An 18342-nucleotide genomic window follows, 5' to 3' on the forward strand; every position below is an offset into this window, starting at 1 on the left:
TAGCATGCAACAGCTGGGAGCACTAGCATCTAAAGTCCTAGAATACAGAGTCTGAAAATAGTGGGTGCCAGGAGCAGAGACCTGGAGACAGGGAACCCAGAAGTGTGTGACCCCCCCACCAGAAGTCCAATGGATTAAAGCTTCCAGAGACCCAGGTCCCAGGAGAGGCAGTCAGGGGGCGGCCCCAACTGTGAATGAATGAAGCAGGCAGCAGCCGTCATGGCCATCCTTTCAGCATCGTGGCTGTGGGGCTTTGCTCGCTCCAGCCTTCTCTGGCCTCAGCCTAGTCAGTGCCCGACACTCCACAACCAGAGCAGATGACCCATCAGACTGTCAGGGGCCCAAGGTGTAGGCACCAGGCCCAGCCAGCCAGGCATCTGTTCTCACGAAACAGGGATCCCGACTCCAGGAGTGGGGGAGGGAGGGATGTGGACGAGCGCTGAGGCCGCTGTCTGTCCAGCAGACGTACATCGGTAGCATCCTGGTGTCAGTAAACCCGTACCAGATGTTTGGAATTTATGGGCCGGAGCAAGTGCAGCAGTACAGCGGGCGGGCCCTGGCCGAGAACCCCCCGTGAGTGTCTCTGGGGCTGGGAGAGGGGATAGCCCGGGGTCTCCTGGGGCCCTGTCTGAGCTGGGGGTCGGGGCAGGTGGTGCTGGGCAGCCCATCAGCCTCTCCCCAAGCCTGGCCATAGCCCCCTCTGGGCTGCAGGCCACTGTGGCTCAGATCTGGACAGGGAGCCTTGCAGGAACATTCCCCTAGGGGTGGGTGTGGAGCAGGACTAGCCACTCAGCTGGGCAGAGGTGCCCCCTGCCCGCCCACTGGGAGGTTTGGGAGCACAGGGCAAGGCCTGCCCAGGAACCCTGTGACCTGTCTCTCCAGCCACCTCTTCGCAATTGCAAATCTCGCCTTCGCCAAAATGCTCGATGCCAAACAGAACCAATGCATAATTATCAGGTGAGCAGGGGTGGGGCTGGGGACCGGCCTCCTACCTGTGTCCTTCTGTGTCACGATGGGGTCAGGGGAGCCTGGGGAAGGGGGCCGTGAGCAGGTGGCAGCTCACTCTGCCCCTTTGCCTGGGCAGCGGAGAGAGCGGCTCAGGAAAAACTGAGGCCACGAAGCTGATTCTGCGCTACCTGGCGGCCATGAGTCAGAAGCAGGGCGTCACACGGCAGGTGTGTCCATCTCTCAGCTGCGTGGTCTGTCCATCTCCCCCAGCCCAGTGCCCAGGGATGCACGGGGAGGGCTTGTAGGACTGGGAGCTCTTTCTGCCTGCCCTCCCTGGGAGTTCCTTCCTGCTCATGTCCCCCTGCATGAGCTCTACGTTCCAGCTTCCTGGAGCGGCCCAAATAGAGGCTGCGTGGGCCGGGAGCACCATCCACACCTGCCACCTGGCCTCAGCTTCATGGTCGTGAAGGAAGCAGGACTGGCCTGAATATGGGGGTTGCAGGCAGGAGGTTCTGGGACACTGAGAAGGCCTGGCCAGGGTCTGAAGGATGGGAGGTCTGCTCAAAGTTGGGTTCCCAGAACTGAGAATGTTAGAACCTCGGTAAAGGCTTCCCAAGGACCTACTGTGTGCCCTGCCCAGGCTAGGCTCTGGGAGCAGGCCACAGCACCTGTTAAGCCTGCTCCTGCAGTCGGGCCGTCTGGGTCCGTTCCGGGCATGGCTGGGGCTATGGTCTTAAACAACGTCTCTTGTCTTGCCCACTCCTGCCATGCTTGACTGTCATCCTCATCTGTCTCCCATTGGCCAGCATGATGGTGCTGCAGCACCGTGGCCCAGGGGCCAGCACGTCTCGGGGCTCCTTCTGTTGGACTGGTTTCGGCCATGAGTCCTTATGGAACCCAGTTGTGCTTTGATCAACCAATATCTGGGCCACAGGCTTCATGTCTGGGCTGAGATGTGACAAGGGTCCCTGGGGTGAGGTCTTAGGAGGGCGCTAAATGCTGCCCAGCCCAAACACAGCACCACCGCACCTGCAGACCAGGCTGGACGGCCCCAGGGCCCTGATGGTCCCGCCCTGGGCTGTGTGCCTGCCTCATGCCAGGCACCAGGGGGGGAACTCACCCCAGATGCCCTCAAGGGGCACCCAGACTAAGGGATAGTACAGGCCAAAGCCCAGGTGGACCCTGACTCCTGGAGCACTCCCAGGCTCGCCCCCAGGCCTCTCTGGGCCTCAGTCCACTCCTCTGTGCAGTGGGCAATATTTCTGGGACCAAGCTAGCTAGACTGTGAGTGCAGGAAACTGGCCCAGTCTACCAGGGTAACAGGTGTCACTTCTGTGTACCCCGGGCCCTCTTGCTTCACCTGAGAGTTCATCCCAAGGAAACAGTGCAGCCAGAGAAAACACTGCCTACACCACCAAGCTCGGGCTATGGGCCCTCGCTCTTCCGACCCTGGAGTACTGGGCAAGTGGCCACACCTCTCCCAGCCTCAGCTCCCTGATCTGTAAATGGCTGATACTGGCATCTACCTCGTAGGATCATTAACAATGCTGTAATTGGGACGAAGGGTCTGGCATGCAGTAGGTGCTTGCTAAGTGGGCACTGTAATTTGCTATGACCTGGTGGCTCTGCCCTTTAACCTCTATTTCATCCATTCAGCAGATTCTTTTTTTTTTTGGCTGCGATGCATGGCACATGGGAATCTTAGTTCCCCAACCAGGAGTTGAACCCGTGCCCCTTTCAGTGAAAGCATAGAGTCCTAACCACTGGACCTCCATGGAAGCCCCTTTGCAGATGTTTGTTGAAGGCCTCCTAAGTGCCAGGTCTTGTGTGGATGCTGGGCACCAGGCATGTGCAGACAGATTTCTGCCTGTGGGGCTGACGTTCCAGCAGGAGACAGGGGCTGAGCAAAGGGCTGAGGGCTGCAGGGGAACAGAACTCTAACACCCAGAGGTCAGCGTGGGCACAGTCAGGGGGACTGCAGTGTTGGGCAGATCCAGGGAAGGGACAGGAGACGAAGCGGGGCTGTGCCAGGCCTTCCAGCCCAAGGGGTGGGAGCTGTGGGGGGTGGGGGCAGGACCTCACTCAGGTTGCAGAGGACCTCAGGTGGGAGCTAAGCAGGGCAGAAAGGAGGCCCTTCCAGGACGCCAGGGCACAAGGACATCCTCAGAGCCCCCAGCCTGGGACCACATCTTGGTCCCTGAGCCCAGACACCTGGGTCTCCGAGGCTCAGGAGTCTGCTCTCACCTGGTGACTCTCCTGCCCGCCAAGGGCTTGGAGGGCTTGTCCAGTCCCTCTGTGATTCGCATCCTGGGGGGAGCCGGTCAGTCCTGTAGGTGACACACTTCTGTTCTTGTCCCTCTCCTCCTCTTTGGTCCTGGTGGCTCCTGAAGATAAAGGTACTGGGTGTGTGTGCACACACATGTGTGGTGCAGTGGGGCAGCAGGAGGCGGGGCGGGGGGCCTGGGTGGCCTCAGGGGTCTGCAGGGAACCCACCACCCTCACAAAGGGGATCCTGGGCTGGCTCTGCATACTCCCCACAATGCCCACGTCGTCCTCTGGCGCTCAGATCCTGGAGGCCACGCCCCTCCTGGAGTCCTTTGGTAATGCCAAAACCGTCAGGAACGACAACTCCAGCCGCTTCGGGAAGTTTGTGGAGATCTTTCTGGAAAGGTGAGTGGGCTGGTGAAGGAACCTGCAGGGTCTGTGTGCACTGTGCCAGGCACAAACCCGACCCCTGACTGTGCCCACCCACCCAGGGGCGTGATCTCTGGTGCCATAACCTCCCAGTACCTGCTCGAGAAATCCAGGATCGTGTTTCAGGTGGGCTGGCTCTCCAGGCCTTGTGTGTCCAGATGGGGGGTCAAGCAGACCCTCGGAGCCTGGCACCTGGCTGAGCAGTGTGTGTGTGTGTCTGTGTGTGTGTGAGCCTGTGGCCCATCTTCTTGTGTGTGTGTGTATGTACGAACGTAGGTGTCTGTGTGTGTATATGTGTGTATGTATGTGCATGTATGTGAATCTCTGTGTATGTATATGTGTATGCATTTTTGCATGCGTATATATGTGTGCGTGTATGCGTGTGTATGTGTGTGTGTATCTGTGTATATGTGTATGTGTGTGTGTATCTTTGTATCTGTGTATGTATGTGTGTGTATCTGTATGTATGTGTGTGTGTGTGTGTATATATGAGCCTGTGGCCCATCTCTTTGTCATGGAAGCACACCAGGCACCGTCCTGCTGTAGGGCCTTTGCTCAACTGTTCTTTGTAACTGGAGCACTCGCCCCTAGACACCTGCCAGGCCAAGCCCCTCACCTCCTCCGAGTCTTCCCCAGAACGCCACCTGCTGGAGGAAGATCCCCCAGTAAAAATGCAGCCCCTCCACCCACCAGACCTGCCCACCCACTGCTGCAGCATTTCCTTGCAGAGCACTTCTCCCCATTCACGTTGGTCTGCCAGGAGTCTGTCTCCCCACCAGCAGGTGGGCTCCGCAAGTCTCCTGGGGCTCCTTCCACCTTGTGCTTATTTCTCCAAAGTTAAATCCTGCTCAGAGCTCCTTCCCACCAGCACGCCAGGTCCCCCTACCCCTGCCAGTGCCAGGCTGGGGTCACTCAACACAGAGGCGCCAGTCTCACCTGAGGCCCGTGTGTGTGTGTGTGTGTGTGTGTGTGTGTGTGTGTGTGTGTGTGTATTTGTGGGCACACCTGGGCTTGTATGTGTGTCTGGGGGTCACCCGGGTGGGTGGCTCCCCTCTGTGCACCCACCCACCACTCCGTAGGCCAGAAACGAGAGGAACTACCACATCTTCTATGAGCTCCTGGCTGGGCTGCCTGCCCAGCTCCGGCAGGCCTTCAGCCTTCAGGAGGCCGAGACCTACTACTACCTGAACCAGGTGAGTGGCAGCAGGTGTCTGAGGGCCCCTGGCCAGGTGCCCCAGCCCCATCATGCTGTGTGGGCCCAGAGCGCCATGTCCTGATGGACACTGAAGGTGTTGGGGTTTGGGGGAGTGAGTTCCTTTGCAGTGTCTCATTGTGGCAAGGGGGACAGGTGTCACTGGGGTCCAAAACCAAGGTGGGGGCGGCCTATGTGATTGTTTCTCTGGAGCCTGGAACAGAACTCAGCGGCCTGGAGTGACCACACTTCCCTCCAGAGCCTCACTTTCCTGTCTGTAAAATGAGGACAGATTAGTTCTGCATTGCAGGGCATGTGAGGGTTAGGTGAAGGGAATGTACTCAGAGCCTTCGGCACGGGGCCTGGCATGCAGGGCTGCTCAGAGCCCCTCGCCCTCGGGAGTGGATTGAGAGCTGAGAGCCCAGGCCAGGCTGCAGGCCAGGGCAGAGCAGGGACCCTGAGGGCCCTACCCAGGGTCCTAGACCCCCACTCTGACCCTTCCCAGGGTGGGAACTGTGAGATCTCAGGGAAGAGCGACGCGGACGACTTCCGCCGGCTGCTGGCCGCCATGGAGGTACTGGGCTTCAGCGCGGAGGACCAGGACAGCATCTTCCGCATCCTGGCCTCCATCCTGCACCTGGGCAACGTCTACTTTGAGAAGGACGAGGTGAGGGCACCGGGCCACAGGACAGCTTCCTCGAGACATGGGCGTCCCCCCGAGGCTGAGAGCTGCCAGCTCACAGCTGGAAGTGCTTGGCCCACAATTTGGGGTTGTTCCTCTTTTTCTCATTGGTATATGCGAGCTCTTTATATGTGTTAAGGAAATCTGTAGGAATTGCAGATATATTTTCTGATTTATCATTTACGTTTTGACTTTATTTACAGGTTTTTTGGTGTTTTGGATTTTTTTTTTACTACAGAGATTTTAAGGATTATTTTCAGAAACTTCATTTATCAAGTTTTTTCTTATACAAATTTTAGACTTTTCATCATTTTTAGAGACTAATCTCTCTCAAATTATAAAAGCCTTTTCCTGTTTTTTCAGGATCTCTTAGGGTTTCTGTTTGATTTTTTACAAATATTTAAATCTCTGGTTCATCAGAAACTTACCCTAGTAAGGTACAAGATAGGGATCCCAGGTTGTTTTTCTTTTTTAAATGGTCACTCAGTCTCGCAACTTGAGAAATACATATTTATCAAATGCTCAATTCCTGTATCCTTTTGTGTCCGATTCCACACTTTTTATTGTGCTTCATTGATTTGTTTATGAACTATGTGTCTGACCCCACAGTGTTTTAATTATTCTAACTGTATGTTTTACTGTCTCACAGAGTCCCTGGAATTCCTACTTGAGAATTTTCCCGGCTGTTCTCACTTGTTTCCATGTTTGTATGTTGTTGTTCAGTCGCTTGTATCTGACTCTTTGCTACCCCATGGACTGAAGCATGCCAGGCTCCTCTGTCGTCTACTATCTCCTGGAGTTTGTACAAACTCATATCCATTGAGTCGGTGATGCCATCCAACCATCTCATCCTCTGTCATCCCCTTCTCCTGCCTTCACTCTTTCCTTTTTTTTGTATGAATTTTATATAAAGAGCTCATCTAGCTCAGCAGGCACTCCTGTGGGTGTTTTGCAGACGGACGCGCAGGAGGTGGCCTCAGTGGTGAGCGCCCGGGAGATCCAGGCCGTGGCCGAGCTGCTGCAGGTTTCCCCCGAGGGCCTGCAGAAGGCCATCACCTTCAAAGTGACTGTGAGTCCCTGGTGGCTGGGGCTGCTTCGTGCCCCATGCTATATGGGCCCCCTGCCCCTCTCCCCCTCTTCCACTCCTGTCCATCTCTGAGTTGGGCCCAGAGTTGGGTACCTCTGACCCCAAAGGCGTTACAGCCTCCAGGCCTTTGCATAGCTGTTCCCGTTTTCATACCCACTCAACCTTCCAGACCCAACACAGACATTGCCCGCTCCAGGGAGCCACCCCTGACTCCTGGCTGGGCCTGTCCCTCCCATAGCCCCTGCCCTTCCTCCGTTCCCGAGGCTGACATCACTGTTGTGTCTGCTTATACAAGCTCCTGTCTCCCTGATGGTGGAGGCAGCCCCCACCCCACCAGCAAGCCAGGCAGCAGAGGGATGAGGGTATGCGTCCTGCCCCCTGGTTGACTTTGTGCCTGAGACCAGTCACACCAGCTCCATGATCCCCGCCCCACGCCCCACCCCCCAGTTCTCTGGGGACTTCCTGGAGATGGTGGCCTGTGCACTGTCACTCAGAGCCCACCTCCCCCCGCACCCCAGGAGACCATGAGAGAGAAGATCTTCACCCCCCTGACGGTGGAGAGTGCCGTGGATGCCAGGTAAGGCCGCAGCCCCATCTGAGGCCCCCTGCCTCCTCACTATACCTGCCCCCTCAACACCTCTCTGCTCCAGGGATGCCATCGCCAAGGTCCTGTACGCATTGCTGTTCAGCTGGCTCATCGCCAGGGTCAACGCGCTGGTGTCCCCACAGAAGGACGTGCTGTCCATTGCTGTCCTGGACATCTATGGCTTCGAGGTGGGGCTCCGAGGGGGAGGCTCTAGAGCCATCAACTGTTTAGGGCCCTCCCCCCATTATTATCTCCCTCCATTCATCCACAAGCATTTCCTGGGGCTTCCGGGTGCCAGGCTCTGTGGGTGACACCAGGGACCCCACAAAGGACCAGACCTGGGCGCTATCCTTTGGGTGCTTCCAGGAGGGACTGGGTGGGATTCCAGCAAACAGAAGCAGACAAACACATGTGGTCAGAGCCATAACAGAGGCAGCCTTGTGCTGGGGGAGCCTGGAGAAGATCCCTAGCTGGGCAGGCATCAGGGAAGTCTTCCTCGAGATGTCCTGAGCTGATTCCTTAAGAGCCAGACAAGGCATTTGAGGTGGAGAGAATAGTCATGCAAAGGCTCAGGGGTATGGGGAGCTGGAAGTCATTTTGGGGGTCAGAGTGGGGGACGTGGAGAAAGACAGGCAAGATCAGAACAGCAGAAGGGGCCACTGAGGTTCCCATGGCTCCTGTTATGTGCCAGCTGCTGTTTTGAGCCCTTGGCTTGTTACTCACTTAATCGTGACAGTCGCCTGGGAAGTGGGCACTGTCATCCCCATTTTACAGATGGGGAAGCTGAGGCACTTGGGGTAGAAAGTGGCAGACCCAGGACCGGAACCCAGGTAGAAGGTTCCAGGGCCTGGGCCTCAGCCACTACCTGGGCCACCTCCCATGGTTCCCAAACCACTGGGCTCTCACCTGTGCCCAGAGGGAGCCCCCGAGGGGTCTGAGCAGAGGGTCTGTGCGCAGGGCTCCAGCTTGCTGAAGTTGTGGTTGTGGAAGTCGAGGATAAGCCTGTATGGGGAAGGGAGGTGGGCAGGCCCTGGGTGGGGACAGATGGGCTGCTGGCCACGGAAGTGCAGGGCCCAGCCTCTCTGCCCATCTGGCAGGACCTAAGCTTTAACAGCTTCGAGCAGCTGTGTATAAACTATGCGAACGAGAGCCTCCAGTACCTCTTCAACAAGATCGTCTTCCAGGAGGAGCAGGTGAGAAGCCTCTCTGTCCGCCCTCCGTCCTGTCCTGCCAGCTGCTGGGCCTCCTCGGAGGCAGACAGGCTGCGCTGGGTCTTTAAGGACAAACGAGAGGTCACCCGTAGGCCCAGTGGAGGGCGACGCGCTCTGAGCTAGGGACCAGCATGTGCATAGGCCCTGCTCTGGAGGGGCAGGTGCGAGGGTGCTGAGCCCAGAGAAGAGCCCTCCTGTGGTCCTCCTCACCCTTGCAGGGCTGTCCAGACCGGGGATGAGCAGGGCCCAGAGGTGGCTCGTGTTGTGCTGCCCTGCTGGGAGTGAGCTCCCTGTGCTGGGAGGGGTGCAGGCGGAGGTGCCCCGGCTGAGCCCCTCTGGGTGGTGTCCACCTGGGGGACAGGGTGGGAGGCACTGGGAGGGGCTGGAGGCCGAGGCCTGCTGCCCACAGGAGGAGTACATGCGCGAACAGATCGACTGGCGGGAGGTCACCTTCGCCAACAACCAGCCCTGCATCAACCTCCTTTCGCTGAAGCCCTACGGCATCCTGCGCATCCTTGATGACCAGTGCTGCTTCCCCCAGGTGTGCACTGAGTACGCTGCTTGGAGCACGCGGCACTCTGAGCCTGCTTCCCCACTGGGCCTGAGTCCTGCACTCCACTCTGCTCTGGGCTTGGGTCGGGGGGTCAGGACACCCAACCTGCCTTTCAAACCTGGGGTGATTGAGGCTGGATGGGGGCTCTGGAGGAGGGGCTTCGCCAGCCCGTGAAGTCACAGAAGGCTTCCTGGAGGAGGTGACCTTGGGGTTGGGCCTCAGATTCTGATTGGAAAACACGAGAGTGGTATGGGTGCTCCGGTCAGTGGGACTAGAGAGAGCAGAGACAGGTGGGCTGGAGGGAAGGCAGCTGGGAGCCCACCCTTCCGCAGGGTCCATTCAGGCTGCCCATACTGAGCAGCGGGCAGCCAGGGGAGCAGGGACTTGCTCCTCCTTCCTGTGGCTTGCGGGGGACCAGTCAGGGCTGGAGAATTTGCCACCAGGCCAGCTACTGGATGTCTGGGCCCTGCCCACCCGCTGACCCCTGCCTGCCCCCAGGCCACAGACCACACATTTCTGCAGAAGTGCCATTATCACCACGGCGCCAACCCACTCTACTCCAAGCCCAAGATGCCGCTGCCTGAGTTCACCATCAAGCACTACGCGGGCAAAGTCACCTACCAGGTGAGATCCCAAATGGCCCACATGGCCTTCAGTCCCAGTCCCCACGCCAGAGACACCCAGACCTGTTGCAGTCTGGCCCTGCTAATCCTCAGCTATGTGATCTCAGCCAAGTCCCTCTACCTCTCTGAGTCTCAGCTTTCTCATCGGAAGTGTGGGAACGATAGTGCCCATCTCCTGGGGTGAGTGAAGAAGTCCAGAGCTCGACGGGGATGGTGAAGAGGTCCTGCCCATCAGTAGTGATCGCTGTTACTGCTGTCATCTCGGCTCTTTCCTGCCCTGAGGTGTCTCAGACCAGGATTCTAAGCCTCTGTCCCCACTGGGCCTCATTTTCCTCATCTCTAGAATGGGCATAGGACAGAGTCCTTACTGAGGATGGGCCACAACGTGGACTGGGCATGTGGCTACTGCCCCCTCTCCCCCCTCCCCAGGGAGTTGAGAGGACAGTGGGACAGGAAAGGGGGAACCATAGCAGGTGGAGGGGCCCATCCCTCTCAGGACAGACAGGGAGACTGAGGCCTACGGGGGCAGGGCCAGGGTCACCTGGGGCCGTGAGCCCCTGACCCACTATAAGGAGAAGGGAAGAGGAGGGGAGCAGGCAGCGCACACACCCTGGGATGGGTTAGCCTTCCTCCCTGTCTCCCAGGCTGGTGGAGTAGGGTGGGGTCCACACGGAACTGCCCCGCCCCCCCCCCCCCCAGGTGCACAAGTTCCTGGACAAGAACCATGACCAGGTGCGCCAGGACGTGCTGGACCTGTTTGTGCGGAGCCGGACTCGGGTGAATGAGCCTCGCTGCCCCAGCCCCCCGGAACACCCAGCCCACTGTCAGACCCCTCTCCCAGCTCAGTCCTGCCTCTGGTTCACCCAAGCCTACTCCTCCCTGGGCAGTTCTCCTACCCCCACCTCCTCTTGGCCTCCACGTCCCCCCTAGGTCGTTGCCAGAGTTCATGGACAGGTGTGTCACAGGCCCCCTTGGGGCCAGGCATGGAGACAGTGCCCCATGTTCCCCCACAGGCAGGCCACTTGGAAGGTACTGAGCACCCTAATTAGAGAAGAATGCCAGCCGGGAGGGCATGGCCTTCAGTCAGGGCAGGGGTCGAGCGGTCACTTTCTGATCTCCGAGTCCAGAAACCAATGCCTTTTGTTCTTCCCCTTTCTCTTCCCCTCTGTCCATTTCCCTCCTTGTTTCTGCCTCTGGGCCCTTCCCCCTTCTGTCTCCTGGCTCCTGGCACCTTGACCCTGACTGCTGGCCCAGGTGGTAGCACACCTCTTCTCCAGCCACGCCCCTCAGGCTACCCCTCAGCACCTGGGCAAGAGCAGCTCTGTCTCCCGGCTCTACAAGGCGCACACGGTGGCCGCCAAGTTCCAGCAGTCACTTCTGGACCTGGTGGAAAAGATGGAGAGGTGGGTGTGGCAGGGTGTGGGCACCCACCCTGTGACCCTGGGGGCAAGCACCCTCCTTCCCCAGGGCCTCACACTGCCCTCCTCTCGACTCTGCCCAGATGTAACCCCTTGTTCGTCCGGTGCCTGAAGCCCAACCACAAGAAGGTATGTGATGGCGGGGGCCCCTGGGGAAGCCAAGTCGGCTCCCCATGCCGTATGACCTTGGGCAAGTGGCTTTGCCTCTCTGGACCTCCCATCTGCCCAGCCCACTGTGGAGACCATTGCACATGTTTGGGCCAATATGCAGGCTTCCTCTCTGGGCCCTCCCCCAGGAGCCAGGCCTCTTTGAGTGTGATGTGGTGACGGCCCAGTTACGCTATTCAGGGCTGCTGGAGACTGTGCGGATTCGGAAGGATGGCTTTCCAGTGCGGCTGCCCTTCCAGGTGTTCATCGACAGGTACCTTGGTCTGGTGCTTCCTGAGCTCTGCAGACCCCTACCCAGCCCCCCATGGCCTCCGGAATTCACAACCCAGGCAGAATAGGGCTGGCCATGCATAATTGCTCAGGTTGTGCACTACACAAGACCACCACATACTAGCTGTTACATGGCAGATATATTTACTACTTTGCATTTTTTATAGTTTCATTACGTATATGTTGATTCCAAAGAGTGATTTTAATCATTATTACTAATATGACAAGTTTCCAGCAGATGGCGTTAAAGCATTTTCTTCTACTGAAACCATTTATTATCGTTTAATGGTCTTTTCAAGTAGCCTTGGGACAGAAAGCCCTTTTCTGGTTAGAAGAGACTATGAATAAAGGCTCTGCTGGGACCCAGGCCTCCTGGAGACAGGGGTTGGGTGGTGACCCTGAGATCTAGCTGGCAGCCGGATAGGTCCAATAGCCCCACGCTGGGTTTGGGGCCTGCAGGTACCGCTGTCTAGTGGCCCTCCAGCACAACCTGCCAGCCAGTGGGGACATGTGTGTGTCGGTGCTGAGCCGCCTATGCACGGTCACACCAAACATGTACTGTGTTGGTGTCAGCAAGGTGAGTCCTACCCACGCTCAGCCCCTGGGTGCCCTGTGGCTGGAGACTGTGGGCTCAGAAGCGCCCAGGCCAGAGGCCATCCGGCCGAGCTGGGGCATGGATGCTGATCCCACCTCTAGACTCTGCCTGGCCTCTCTCACTGTCTGATTCACCGTCCTGCCTTACCCACCTCTCCAGACTTGGCCCATCCTCTGCCTGATCCGGGGCTGGCCTGTCCTCTGTCTCCAGGGACTCCTGGGGAGGGTGGGCCCAGGCAGTGCCCGGGGTTCTCAGCCTCAGCACTTGCCTGCTGCCCCCAGCTCTTCCTGAAGGAGCACTTGCATCAGCTGCTGGAGGGCATGCGGGACCACGTCCTGAGCCTGGCGGCCCTCACACTACAGCGCTGCCTCCGCGGCTTCTTTGTCCAGCGTCGTTTCCGCTCCCTACGCCGCAAGATCATCCTGCTGCAGAGCCGGGCCCGTGGCTACCTGGCCAGGTGCAGGCCCAGAGTGGGCAGGGCTCCCTGGGCTTCTGTGGCCAGGCCCCAGGAAGGCCAGGCCTGAACTTGGGTAGTGAGTTCCCCATTACCAGAGGCATGCAAGCTGAGAGTAGGAGCCTCTGTGGGAAGGGTGATCAGATTCTGTGTGTCTTTCCCTCCCACCCCTGGTCCTTATGACTGGTGGGTAGGAATCCAGCCAACCAAGAGGGGCCCCACCCTGCATCTGCCATACTCTGGGATGGCCAACAGGCCCTGCCACTCCATTTGCTGTGTGACCTTGGCCAAGTCGCTGCCCCTCTCTGAGTTTGTTTCCCTTTTTGCATTGGGTCCCAGAGTGAAGTGTGGGCACTGACACCCCAGCAAGGTGTCACCCATGACCCCGGCCCCCTGGCCCTCCTACTCAAAACCCCTTCTCCTCTTCTCCCCGCCCCAGGCAGCGGTATCAGCAGATGAGGAGGCGTCTGGTGAAGTTCCAGGCCCTGGTGCACACGTACACGAGCCACCGGCGTTACCTCAAGGTGCTGCAGGCTGGGCTCTTGTCCCTCCCCGCAGAACCAGGCCTGCCCCGTTGGGCTCCATGGGGCAGCAGGGACGGGGAGGAGGCATTTGGCCTGGACAGGCTTAGGTTCGGTCCCCGCTTGTCCCTCTCTAGCCCTGCTCTCCTCACGCACCCCTTGGGATGTACAGGGGTTGAATGAGAGGCTGCGGGGAGGGTGTGGCCCGGCCCAGGGCTCACAGCAGGGCCCAGTAACCGGGCACAATTAGAATTTGGTGACCCGAGCAGCACTCGCTCTGGTTTTGCCCTTGTCTTGGTGCCGGTCTCGGCCTGTTGTCACATTTCCACAGCCAGACAGACAAACGTAGCCCCGAGGAGCTGTGTGCCTTTGCTGGAGTTTTGTGGGGCACCAGGGAGGTGCTTCTCTGGTAGCCCCAGGACGGTAGAGAATCCACCTGCAATGTGGGAGACCCGGGTTCGATCCCTGAGTCGGGAAGATCCCCTGAAGAAGGAATTGGCAACCACTCCAGTATTCTTGCCTGGGGAATCCCTGGAGAGAGGAACCTGGCAGGCTACAGTCCATGGGGTGTCGCAAAGGGTTGGACACGACTGAGGGACTAACACTTTCCAGGGAGGGGCCCCAGAACACACCTCTCTGCTACTCTCTGACATCCTGTGCATCTCTCCTTCCCCAAAGCGTCACTGCTCTGCCCTCTGCCTGAGTCTCTTGCTCTCTTCCTCCTACACCCATTTCTCTGGCTGCGCCACTGCTTCCCCCGTCTGTGAGGTAGGCCTGGGGCCACCGTCCCCTCTGCCCGCCGCTGCCCGCCTTGACCGTCTGCTCTCCTGCAGCTGAGGGCAGAGCGGAGGCTCCGGGTGGAGGAGGCGTGGCTGCGGGAGCAGGAGGTGGGTGTGGGGGTCTGGGCGGCTGCGGGGGACAGGAAGGGAGGCCGACAGGTGGGGGTGTGGCAGGCCTGTCCTCTCACCCTGTGCTGACCCCCCAGGAGCTGAGCAAGCGGCAGGTGGTGGCCGTGGGGCACCTGGAGGTCCCAGTGGAGCTGGCTGGGCTCTTGCGAGCTGTGGCGGGTATGTCAGCGCTGGGCGGTGTTGGGGGGCGGGCTGGCCTGGGGGCCAGGCCCCTCAGGCCTCCTCTGTCCACAGGCCTCAGGACAGCCCAGGGCCCCCGGGTGGCCCTTGTGCGGACTCCCCGGCTTCGGGCCGAGCCCCGGGTCACGCTGCCCCTAGACATCAACAACTACCCAATGGCCAAGTTTGTCCGGTGCCACTTCAAGGTAAGAGCTGGAAGAGACCCAGTGACAGCTGGCATTATCCTCAGATACGGCTGACTCCTGGCCACGCCCTTTGAGAGCAGGCCTGAGCCCTCCAGTTGCTGGGTCATGAGGAGTCTGGGGGCTCCATGGGCCTGGATGGTGGTGGGGGGCCCTCAGGGGCTCGGGCAGTGACTGTTTGGAAACATTTCAGAAATCTGACAAGCAGTGAGTGTACCCACAGCATATCACCCCCGCTGCTCATCTCTTGCCCTCTGGGGGTGTCTCGGGGAGCTCTGCCCTGATGCACTGCATCTCCGTCTGCACGCTGGGGACCAGAGCCCAGGCCCCTCAGGCTTGTGTGCCCCGACCCGGCCTAGAGCAGCGGGTCCGGAGGTGCCCATGCCTCCCGGCTCTGTGCCCAGGCACCTGCTCTGTGCCCAGGAGCCTGCCTTTGGGATGCTGAACGTGCCTCTGAGGACGCCCCTCACGCGGCTGCCAGCGGAGCACCACGTGGAGGCCGTGGGCATCTTCAAGCTGGTACGAGTCTGCACAGACCACCTTCTAAATCACAGCCCCGGCCCTGAAGCGAGACAGGAGACCCCCATGCTGCTCCCCTGGACCCTCCACCAGCCCAGGCCCTGAGCCCTTGGAGGAGGGACTTCTAGGAGACAGTGTCTGTCCTCCTCTCTGGGGTGGGGTCTGGGGATGGGGGCCTGTCTTCTCACAGTCATCTCGGCAACATGGCTGCCTCCCAGTCTCTCTGGAGCTTCCAGAGTAGAGCCTCGTCTGAAAGGGGAGACGGAGCAGACCTAATGAATGACCCACTCCTGTGGACAGAGGCGGGGATGGGGGTCGGGGAGCCCAGACGAGGCCCCTCATGCAGCCCTGGGCAGAGTTAAGGAAGGCTTCCTGGAGGAGGGGGCATTTGAGCTGGAGAGGAAGGTGGCAGCAGAGTCTCCCAGCCAGGGCAAGTGGAGGGGTAGAGAGGAGAGAAGTTGCCATGGTCAGAACAGAGACTCAGGAGAGTAAGGCCAGAGGGGCAGGAGGCCTTAATCAACAAGCCCAGAGCTGAGGTTGGGCTCCCAGGAGCCCAAGGGAGCCACAGACAGTGCTTCCATGGGAGGATGTGGCTGGGTATGGATGCTGGAAAGTGCCCTCTGGGGCCTGGATAGAGCCAGAGGTGAGGGACCTGCTGGAGGCCAGGGTGAGGGGAGGGGCTGGAGCTGTACAAGGTTTGTGAGCAGGAAAATCTTGACTTTCCCCAAGCTGTGGTCACTTGGCCCAGGGTAAGCCAGGCTGGCTTCCCAGGTGGAGCTAGTGGTAAAGAACTCACCTACCAATGCAAGAGACATAAGAGATGTGGGTTCGATCTCTGGGTTGGGAAGATCCCCTACAGGAGGGCATGGCAACCCACTCAAGTATTTTTGTTTGGAGAATCCCATGGACAGAGGAGCCTGGTGGGCTATAGCCCATAGGGTCACAAAGAGTCGGACACGACTGAAGTGACTTAGCACGCATGAGCCTGTTACAATTTTACTGTGGGGAACTTTTATATGGGCAGGGGGACTTGGGAAGCATATGTGAGGGATGCATATGAGGGGGTGGGTACTGGTGGGAACAGCCCTCCGAGAGGCCCAGGAGAATCTGCTTGTGGCCAGATCCTACGTTTCATGGGCGACCCCCAGCTGCACGGTGCCCGGGACCACGTCTTCGGGAGCTACATCGTGCAGAAGGGGCTGGCGGTGCCCGAGCTGCGGGACGAGATCCTGGCACAACTGGCCAACCAGGTGTGGCGCAACCCCAACACCCACAATGCTGAGCGGGGCTGGCTCCTGCTGGCCGCCTGCCTCAGTGGCTTCGCACCGTCCCCGCGCCTGGACAAGTACCTGCTCAAGTGAGTGGAGCTGGGGAGCCAGGGCCCGGGGCAGATTCCAGGCCAGGCCGGAGGGAGGCTCTGTGCCTGGAAGCTCAGGCTCAGAGGCTGGCCCAGGGCTTCACATCGGAGAGCAGGAGTTAGACAGGACTGGATACAGGGCTTCCAGAACTCAGATGTGGCCGGACTAGGGTGTGGGGAATCTGGAAGAGAGGTTCTGATCTCTCACGTGGTGGGCAGTGGGTTGCAGCAGGGTCGTTAGGCGTGTAGACTCCCAACAGTCTGTGTTCAAATCCCAGCTCAGCCACATATGAGCTGTGTGACCTTGGGCAAGTTAAATAGCCTCTCTGAGCCTGTTTCCTCACCTATAAAATGAGGATGGTAAGAGTACCTTCATGAGGCTGTGCGAGGATTAATCATGGAAACGTGTGAAATGACGAGAGGACAGGCTGGTGGTAAGCGCTGTGTAAGCGTGGCCGTCGTCAGCATCCTGATCCTGTTAAGGTGATGGTGATGTCCCCTTCCTTGGTGACAAGGTTGATTTGCACGGGGAAGAGCTCAAGCAGGCCCTTGGTGTGAAACCTAGTTCTGACTTTCCTGCTGTGTGATCTGGGGCGACTCACTGCCTCTCTCTGAGCCTCTTTCCTGACCTGGGAATTGGAGATGGTAACAGGACCCACCGGTGGCTGTGAGCTGCAGAGCGTGCAGAGCCCTCCCGAGCTCAGTGCAGTAGGGGCAGCTCCCTGGGACTCTGCTGGGGGCAGGGCCACTACCTGCCCGCTGGGCTTCCCATGGGCATGGCTCTAGCTTCCCTGTGGTAGCCACAGGCCACCAGCAGCAGGGAGGGGCGGGGAGCTGGGCACGAGGAGTGCCCGCCCCTGGCAGGGAGCAGGTTGGTTGACCCTGGGTCAGCTGGAACCCTCACAGCCATCTGTGAACTTGGTGGGAGGCTCAGAGAGGACTGATGACCACCCAGGTGGCCTGGTAAAATGGAGGAAGTCCCTGGAGGGCAGATCTTTGCTCACACCTCCTGCAGGCCCCATCCTGGCAATGACATTTTGCTCTGTTGAGCTTAGTTGGGCCTGCCCGGAACCTTTTTGGTGTCCTTGGACTCCCGTTGGCTTGAGGTACCCCTGGCTGGCCTGGATGCTTTCAGCTTAGCCTGGGAGCTCCAAGCTGCCCTAATCATTGGCAGCCCAATCTCGGAGCTCTGGGCTGGCCTGGGCATCCCTGACCTGTCTCAGGGTTTCCCCCACTTCTGGCTAGCCTCATCCTTGCTCCAATTTCTACCCACCAGGTTTGTGTCTGATCACGGGCGGGGTGGCTTCCAGGCCGTGTGTCAACATCGCCTCATGCAGGCCATGGTCTCTGGGGCTGCCCGCACCTTCCCTCCCACTCAACTTGAGTGGACAGCCACCCAGGAGAAGGCCAGCATGGCACTGGATGTGGGTTGCTTCAACGGTGAGCTATCTTCCCCTGCCTCCCATGGAGGGGCAGCAGAGCCCGGGGTTAGGAGAAGTTGGGTGGCCCTGCTGCAAGCAGCCTGGAGAGAGGTCAGTGTGGGGGAGGGGTGGGACCTGGACCGGGGCTGGGAGCAGGGCCGTGAGGATGTGCAATCAGGGCCCAGGACAAGGGCGGGGAGGCGGCAGGACCGGCAGTAGATGCTTGGGGCTGAGCCCCGCACCTGCTGCTGCCCAGGTGACCAGTTCTCCTGCCCGGTGCACTCCTGGAGTACAGGGGAGGAGGTAGCCGGAGACATTCTGAGGCACAGGTTGGCTCCTGGGATGCCCCACCCAGCACACCCTTGCACACCAGGGAAGGAGGAGGTGGGGGTGGGAAGCCAGGTCCCCCAGTCCCAGAGTGTCCACTCCAGTCATGTGTCTGGCTCCATCCAGGGTCTCCCCAGGTGGTACCTCTTGGTGCTGTCCCTCATTCCCATCCCTCCACGTGCTATCACCAGGGGGCTGGTCGACGGCTGGCGAGGCTGGACGGTGGCCATGAAAAACGGGGTCCAGTGGGCAGAGCTGGCTGGCCATGACTACGTGCTGGACCTGGTGTCAGACCTCGAGCTGCTCAGGGAGTTTCCTCGACGGAAAGCCTACTTCCTCGTGGGTGCGGAGGGGCCCTCAGCCTGCAGGGGAGGCCTCAGGTAGAGGTGGTCTCTCCCAGTCCGAGGCCCCCCTCCTGCATGCTGGTGGCTGTGAGCTGAACTTGA

The 18342-nt window shown here is 59.4% G+C and overlaps 1 protein-coding gene across 1 annotated transcript in view; it reads left to right on the forward strand.

Annotated features, from left to right (window-relative positions):
- MYO15A (myosin XVA) overlaps positions 1–18342 on the forward strand; it is a 46696-nt gene that overhangs the window by 6294 nt on the left and 22060 nt on the right. The window contains exons 4-32 of the mRNA XM_081583546.1: positions 464–573; positions 883–957; positions 1085–1175; positions 3339–3344; positions 3515–3618; positions 3705–3768; positions 4722–4835; positions 5340–5501; positions 6472–6585; positions 7122–7180; positions 7254–7377; positions 8287–8382; positions 8810–8941; positions 9452–9577; positions 10276–10353; positions 10831–10979; positions 11078–11123; positions 11291–11415; positions 11892–12009; positions 12309–12484; positions 12921–13005; positions 13836–13889; positions 13988–14069; positions 14145–14275; positions 14696–14791; positions 15913–16148; positions 17425–17588; positions 17826–17898; positions 18088–18276. Coding sequence (XP_081439672.1) covers positions 464–573; positions 883–957; positions 1085–1175; positions 3339–3344; positions 3515–3618; positions 3705–3768; positions 4722–4835; positions 5340–5501; positions 6472–6585; positions 7122–7180; positions 7254–7377; positions 8287–8382; positions 8810–8941; positions 9452–9577; positions 10276–10353; positions 10831–10979; positions 11078–11123; positions 11291–11415; positions 11892–12009; positions 12309–12484; positions 12921–13005; positions 13836–13889; positions 13988–14069; positions 14145–14275; positions 14696–14791; positions 15913–16148; positions 17425–17588; positions 17826–17898; positions 18088–18276 — 3179 coding nt within the window. The remainder of the gene's footprint in view (positions 1–463; positions 574–882; positions 958–1084; positions 1176–3338; positions 3345–3514; positions 3619–3704; positions 3769–4721; positions 4836–5339; positions 5502–6471; positions 6586–7121; positions 7181–7253; positions 7378–8286; positions 8383–8809; positions 8942–9451; positions 9578–10275; positions 10354–10830; positions 10980–11077; positions 11124–11290; positions 11416–11891; positions 12010–12308; positions 12485–12920; positions 13006–13835; positions 13890–13987; positions 14070–14144; positions 14276–14695; positions 14792–15912; positions 16149–17424; positions 17589–17825; positions 17899–18087; positions 18277–18342) is intronic.

This window comes from Giraffa tippelskirchi, chromosome 3, assembly GCF_054371585.1.
Source record: "Giraffa tippelskirchi isolate mGirTip1 chromosome 3, T2T-mGirTip1v1.2.pri, whole genome shotgun sequence".
Taxonomy (NCBI): Eukaryota; Metazoa; Chordata; class Mammalia; order Artiodactyla; family Giraffidae; genus Giraffa; species Giraffa tippelskirchi.